We start from the raw sequence: 7,744 nt of genomic DNA, 5'->3' as shown, positions 1-7,744 counted from the left end.
GGGTACAGCCTTAACCGCAATGCTAATTTATTATAATAGCTGTATAATGAGGGAAGAATTAGGCCAAAGGTGAATGGGGCCTGATCTGTGCACATGTCTTTATGGGAAAGACCACCTGTGTCTCTGGGTCAGGGTATTGTGGGCTCTGAGTTCCCCTAAGGGCCTCAGGGCTCATGGCGACCACACGTGGGCCCTTTGGGTTTCTCGCCCTCCTGCTCGTATCCGTCTGTCTGCCTGCTCTAACACGAAGCCATCAAGGACCAAGCTTGGCCAGGGAAGAGGGAGAGAGAGGTGCAGGATGAAGCTGGGTACAGAGGCCACGTCGGAGTACAGATGGCATTAGGGCCTCGAGGAATGGGCACCATTGCTCAGGTTAAGAGTGGGGACTTCAGCTGGCCTGGAGAACAGGACGTTCGGGCAGGGGGAGCAAGGGGAGCAGAGCCCTAATGAGACTGCGCTCAGTAGGCAGCCTTGGAGACTGGCCCCGCCCAGCTGTCCTCGAGCCTGCTAGGAACCTGCTCACTAACCTTAAACATCAGACCTGGATCCGCTTTTCACCAAACCCCAGCTGACTTTGGGCAACCTGTTTGATATGACTGGTTCTTAAAAACTGACACAGAGCTACTGTGAATTAAACCCAGTATCTCGCCATTTATTAGTTTAATGTAAAATACACATTTCTTTTGATTCAAAATATACTCTTTTTTTTCCTTAGAAGTAATTCTTTTTATGTGGGAATGTAAAAGAAATTAACTTCAAATGTGTGCATAAATCTTTCCCTTTAAATATGTTATATATTTTTATTACAAATTGTTCAATTTATCTCCATAATGGCTTAACAGAAACCCACATCATAACTAATAAGCCTCTTTGAATTTACAGAAGACTTATATCTAAAAATCCATAGTTTCATTATTGCATAATGTTAATTTTAATTTAGAAATTAATGCTTCTGTATTCTTAAATCACTTGATCTGTAACTGTCAAATCTGTTATATTTTCATTAAAATGTGTATTCTGAGTCTCTACAAAAGGGTTTTTGGATATTATATCAGCCATGAAAGCTAGAAATTATTCTAAAACCAACATACATATTGCAAACTTAGATAATATTCAACTTTCGTGATTATATGATTATAATATCTTTAAAAAAATAATGCCCAACTTTCACACAGTTTTCTTATAAAACAGTTCTAAAGTCACCATCATTTACAGCTACTGAGAGGAGAACCCCTAGAGCTCTAACCTGAAATTTCTTTTCCTGCAGGATGACCATGGGAGTCTTTGCGAATTGTACCTTCTGCTTGAATATCAAGCACTTACCTCGCCAACAGAAGAAAAAGCTACAAACTGACATCCAGGAAAATGGTGGAAACGTCTCTTTTATATTAAATTCCCAGGTATTTGCAGATTTCCTATGAGCTGTATTGGCAGACATTGTTCGTGAAGGCAGCTCAGGTCATGGGGAGATGAATCGGCAGGGAAAACTGGCAGCAGGGCAGTCAGCGAAGGCAGGAGAAGTGGCATTGCCAGCAGGAAGCGGGGCTGGAGAGAGGCGGAGAGGCAAAGACCACCCTGCCTCATCTTTTCCCGTTCGTGTGAGCTGTAGGACAGTCCCACCTGCCCTGTGAATCTGATATTAAGAGAGCACAAAAGAGGATATAAATCGAAATAATTTCAGACCAGCCAAATCTGTGTCTGAAGGAGGAAAGTTAGAATGCACAGCATTTGCAAAAAAACACTCTGTACAGTCACTCACCAACATGTCAGCACTGGAGTGACACCTATATCTGTATGTGGCTCAAGGAAATGGAAAGAAAAATGTGCAATGTCAATTGATCTTTGTACTGTGTGTTTATTTAAAGGCGGAAAGGACCCACCTTCTCTCTCTTAAATTGTGGGCTGACAGTTTAGATATGAAATTTCATAGTGAGGTGAAATCTTGAAAATAATGAGGGCTACCCTCTTTTTTACCACCTTATCATAAGAAGTTAAAATCAAAGTTCGAAGGCATTAGGCCCTGGGCTCAGAGGCGCAGGCCTGCCCCACCCAGTGCTCTTCCCTGCACCACTGAGTCGACTGTCAGGCCCCTCAGCCTACCCTCCCTGGACCACAGCCTTGGGCTTGCCGACCGGGAGCCAGTTTGCTCTGAGAAGCATGTTCAGCTGGATGCTCGGTCCCTCTCTGGCATTTGGCGGTTTGCCCATGAATATCAGAAATGGAATGCCCTGTCTCCCTCCAATTCAGGCAGGATTATGCTTACTTTCCTGTACGGCTTTTCTCACCTATCTGACCATTTCTGTGGATGATGAGCACACCTCTTACACTCTCTCAGTTTATTTTCTGTGTAGAGAATGCCAGCCTGGTATCTCATTTTTAGAAACTCACCTACTGGGAGTGTAGCCTTTTTATAAGTTGTTTTGTCAATATATAAACCTTTGAAACACACACAGCAGCTATTACAACAAAGGATATAGCACGATATGTAATGACAAGGAACGATCCCCAATGTAAACTGTTAAGTGGGAAAGCCAATCCAGAAGAACGTACTTAGTGTGCCGTCTGTGGCTACTCAGGGCTGTGTGCTTGCACGTGTGTTGTCCCCCTAGAAGAGCCCGGGAGGGGCACCCAGGGACAGGCTACAACAGCTGCCTCTGGCATCGTCCTTTTACTTTCTAGATATTCTACAGTGCGCATATACTATTTACTGAAAAATAAGTTAAGTTTGTAAAATTTCAAATTAACAAAATGATAATGAATACTGTTTGAACCTCCTGCTCCAAACTCCTAAGGAAAAACAAGTGTACAAAGAAGTGTATGTGAAGATGTTCAGCACAGCATTGTTTAGAGGAGGGAAAATTTGGAAACAACCTCTAGGATTGGTTAATTAATTATGGTACATCCGTACCCTTTAAAAACTTGATTTTATAAACTTTTATATAATGAGAAATTGTATTGATAAGAGTGTTCGAAATCTGAGAAAAATGATTGCAAATTACCTTCCAACAAGACTTTTCAAGGGTGAAAATTACAGATACAAATAATTTATTTAAATTTTATTTCTTCTCATGCATAATGAACTGATTCTTTTTTTCTTAGTGCACACATATAATCTCAGACAGTGCTGGTGATCTGAGCAAATATCATTTGAACTATATCCAGAAGAATCATATCCACATTGCAAACCCAGATTTTATATGGGAATCTATCAAGGAAAGGAGACTCTTGGATGTAAAAAATTACAGCCCTAACAAGTCACCGGACAGCACACTACCTCTTTATCAAGGGGCCAGCAGCTCTGGTAAGTATTTCCTGTCAGGCACCTAGTGTGTGGTAGGTGCTATAGTTTTGGTTTATCAAAGATGTTATAGACAAAAGACGATCTAGAACTATCACAGAAATAATTAGGCTTGTTATCTCAACAAATGGGCAGCAAAATAGCAGGAGACAGAAGAGTACTTGAGAATAGAAATTGACTTCTCCGTATCCAGACTAGTGGAGTCAGAGTCAGCATGCCGACAAGAACACTGGTATTGTCAGAAAAGTTGGCGTATAATTTCAACTGGGAGGGAGAAGAACCTGTGTGTTAAAAAGGTATCACAACTTAATGACTGGAAATTTTATGACCAGCATTTTGCTAAAGAAGTTCTTTCCAAAAGAACCACGTCTCCCCTGGACCCAGATTTTAATCTGGCCAAGAAGAAAGCCTTTGGATTTAACAGGTGCTCTCCCCAGGGGACACATCAAAAGTCCAGCCATCCCATTAAGTATTAATTGTAGAAGCACACGGCATATGTTAGAGAGCATCTGGTATGAGATCAGCCGTGTTATTTATAAAAGTGTTAGACAGCCAAGTGTTTCGCTGTGGCACAGCCTCTAGACAAATGCTTGTCCGGAAATGCTGTCATCGGACTTTCTTGCTATCTCAGAAAATGGTAGCTGAAAAAAAAAAGCAGGATGATAAACTTTTACACACATTTTGCAACATGCAGAATAAAACAGTGCGAGTCAGAATCACTATAAATACACTGATGACTTTTGAATTCTTGATAGCATAATTGAAACTGGAAAGAAATCCTTGCATTAAAAGAGTCATACCTGTATATCATGATGATGCTGTGGGGTTCCTCAGCCTCACCTAGGAACCCCGAATTTCCCTCCTCTAACGAGAACACATCTGTGGCCCAAGGGTACCAGGGAGCACATTGCAGCCCTGTGCTGCATGAGAAATACGTTTCAGAACTACCCTCGCCATGATCTTCAGAGGAAAATGCCACTTGAAATTGTCTGCCTAACAATGAGTTTTAAATAATACAGACTATATTAGAATTTTCTTCACATGCCTATTAAAATAGGATTATAATGGTACGTTTTTACTATCTTTTAATCTACCCCCTTTCCCACTGTATTGTCCATAGATTGCCAATAACTGTAGCTAATTTAAGGACACCTTAAGAAAATAGAACAGCATGGCAAATATGACCCGCATTCAAGAATCTTCACAATTTCAGCATTTACTGTGTACCAACTTTAATAATCTTTGCATAGTGAACAAGTGTTTTATTTGTTTTAATTTTAGAAGTGAAAACAGACGATGGATGCCTGGACAACTCCGCAGAGACAGGAGGCGTGGAGCTCACTAAGTAATCTTCTGATCCTTAGGGCTCGACAGTTTGTAAACTGTTAAAAACCTCAGTCACAGTATTAAAATGCTGTTAGTACATCAGCATTTTTTGTAGTATTTTAATTTCTCTTGCTTATCTCACTCTTTATTGAGTTTTTACTTATTTAAGATTTTCACTTCAACTAGTATAGCAATACTTATTTTATCTTCTCAGTATTATATGACACTGGATGTAATTGTGACAGTGACTTGAGAAAAGGAAAAACCACTGCCGACAGGGTCCGGGCAGTCTGCCCACTCCATTCCCTTACTGGAGAGCCTTAGAGCAAAGACGATCGTTACTCCATACCTGGTATTTTTAAAAATGGAAATAGTAACCTTCCAAAATGGAGTGTGAGTCTGCAGTACCACATGGCTTCTTCAAGGTACCCAGGACTGCAGTATTGATTAGGCGTCATATTTTGCTTTATTTTACTTGTTAATAGTAGTGCTAAAAGAGAACAAATACCAAAATTTAAAGTACGGATTATGAGACGCCTGACACCTTTATTTTAAAGGGGGTTGTCTGTAGCTCAGAGAGGCGTGTGGCTGTGTGGAGTGACACGCATCTAAGGGTCCACCTGGAGTGAACGCAGGCTGCCTGTCTCTGCAAGGAGCTGTTTTCTCCAGCGCCTGGGCCTATGTCTTTCAAGCTTCTGCTTCTACTTTATGCCCCCACTTCCAGCATAGACACAGTGTGCAGCATCAGAGCTTTAGAATGATAGAATGACATAAAGGAGGAATCCAGCTCGTTCCACAAGACCGTTTAACCATCTTTAGCACATCTAAGGAGGCATTCGGAACTCACAGCGCATTTGGCATGGGATCAGGAGAGCGATAAGAAAAGTTTTATGAAAATTCTGTTAGTCTAAAAGTTGATTTTAATGTTAAAATTTTAATTATACAAATTTCAGGTTTTATACAGAGAATGTTGAAATTCCTCATTTTCCTCAAGATTTCGAAGTTGCAAAATATAACGCCTTGGAAAAAGTAAGAGTCCGATTTCTATTTGGGAAAAAAGAACAAAACAGTGTCTTCTGATTATTTTTCTTGTTTGATTTTCTCATTGTTTCGAAAAATTGCACATATCCTGAATAACATTCTTTAATATATGAGTTGATTTTTAATAGTCAAGGAAATTTCTACATTCAAAATTTAGTGTTTACTTTTTCTAGTGTTTTTATTATAAAAGCAATACATGCTCATAATAAAAATATAAACTACAAAATATTAATATGGCATTAAAAATAAAAGTCCCCTCCTTAACAGCTTTTTGTATTTTAAGAGTAGATTTGACACCAAGTTATTTACGGCATGTTGAATTTCCATTATTTTTTATTTAAAAAAAATCAATTTCCTCCAACATCATAGAAATGCAGATTAACTCTGGCATTCAAAATGATACTGCATTTGTATTCTCTAAGTATTTTAATAAAATGTAATTTGAAAATAACATTCCCTCTGTGTTAAAGAAGATATGAAAAATGGTACAGTTTAAACACATACAGATATATCTATAGTAAGACTATAGGAAGGAATATACCAAAATAGTAATAGAGGTTATATAGCTGTAGTATGATTACAGGTGATTTTTATTTTTTCTTTATTCCTTGTGTATTTTCCACATTATATCTCCAAATGAGCATGTATTTTTTTATAATCAACCTTTTTAAAGAGCACGTGTGGTTTGCTCTGCAGTGAACGTAGCCGATGAACAACTGGGCTCTTTTCCAGGTGGGAACGGAGGGAGTCCAGGACATCGCAGTGCTGGAGCTGCAGTGCCCCCAGGACCCCGGGCACCCCACCTTCCGCATTTCCGCGTGCTTCCACCCCACAGGGGTCACCGAGGTAACCTCTCCACGTTGATTCCTGCGTGTTTATCGCCCTCCTTCACTAGCTCCCTTAACGTTGGCCCGTGAACCAGCCAATCTGTTCGCCTCTTTCTTTCTCTCTGGTAAATAGTTTTGAAAAGTGGAAATGTGTCCCATTTGGAATGTGGCAGCACAGGGACCTTCTCAGAGGAAGACTTACTGTGCAGGGTACCTGCTCCTGTTCTGAGTCAGTTAGGAAAACTTTCCCGATGTACCACCTCTGAGAGCAATCCCGTCACGCACCTTGTTAAAGGTGCCAACCAGTCTGCTAGAGGCCAGGACCCAAAGATGAGAAGTACTCCTACTGCTCCTCAGAAATTGCCACCTGGGAGGAAACGACATACCCATGACTGTAACCCGCGGTGACAGAAGCAAGGGTGAAACGTGCGTGAAGTATTATGGGCTCGGACGAGCAGGGGCCATGACCTTGGTGCTAGATCAGTGTGAAGTCAAGGGCATGGTTCCAACTCAGAGCAATTTTGAAACAAAAATAAGTTCACAACCAATACCTGAAGTGCAAAGAAAATGCTGCCACGCCCGTCAGGCTGTCTTGTCAGGACATTCAGCTTACGGGCAGGAAGCAGCTGGCCCCGGCGCTGCTCAGTGGGGTGGGTGGTCCTCACAGCAGGTCACTCCGACCCTGGACACAGTTCGCTTTGTCCCCACCTGAGGTGTCAGCTCTGGACAAGGCAGGCGCACGTTGGGGCACGGGACCCATCCGACGTGGAACCTCCCGTAGGAGTCAGACCTGTCGCGGGCCTGGGTCCCCGGTGCCCTGACTGGAGTCCCTGCTCTTGGGGACACCACGGCTCAGGTTTCCCACGCTCTACATGAGCTCCGTTCCCTGAACTCCCAGGTGTCATGCAGTTGGTTGGTGACAGGTTACTGTCACCCAGGCGGTTTCGCCTGCTCTTACAGCTGGTGTTCCACTCTCACGCTTCCATGGGAACAGATGAAAGTTGAGCCACGGTCAGATGTTTCAATAGGAGAAAAGGTTTGGTGAATCTTTTACCCAAAAATGTAGGTTCTCTTTTTGTGGAGGATTTAGACGTGTGGATAAAAAGTAAGTAAAAATCAGGTTGAAAACCATGATAGAATAAGTTATGATTGTTCTCTTCATCGAGGAAGAGGATGCTGACATGCGTAGGCCACCTGCCAATTCCTGCTCTGTCTGGTGAGGAGCCGAGCCTGCACGCCTCCTCCCTGTGAG

The 7,744-nt window shown here is 41.9% G+C and overlaps 1 protein-coding gene across 1 annotated transcript in view; it reads left to right on the top strand.

Annotated features, from left to right (window-relative positions):
- PARP4 (poly(ADP-ribose) polymerase family member 4) overlaps nucleotides 1–7,744 on the top strand; it is a 67,409-nt gene that overhangs the window by 4,406 nt on the left and 55,259 nt on the right. The window contains exons 2-6 of the mRNA XM_011375489.2: nucleotides 1,268–1,400; nucleotides 3,100–3,301; nucleotides 4,580–4,643; nucleotides 5,578–5,653; nucleotides 6,398–6,511. Coding sequence (XP_011373791.1) covers nucleotides 1,269–1,400; nucleotides 3,100–3,301; nucleotides 4,580–4,643; nucleotides 5,578–5,653; nucleotides 6,398–6,511 — 588 coding nt within the window. The 5' untranslated portion in view covers nucleotide 1,268. The remainder of the gene's footprint in view (nucleotides 1–1,267; nucleotides 1,401–3,099; nucleotides 3,302–4,579; nucleotides 4,644–5,577; nucleotides 5,654–6,397; nucleotides 6,512–7,744) is intronic.

The sequence above is a fragment of the Pteropus vampyrus genome, unplaced genomic scaffold (genome assembly GCF_000151845.1).
Source record: "Pteropus vampyrus isolate Shadow unplaced genomic scaffold, Pvam_2.0 Scaffold272, whole genome shotgun sequence".
Classification (NCBI taxonomy): domain Eukaryota; kingdom Metazoa; phylum Chordata; class Mammalia; order Chiroptera; family Pteropodidae; genus Pteropus; species Pteropus vampyrus.
This window is presented reverse-complemented; position numbering and strand designations above follow the sequence as displayed.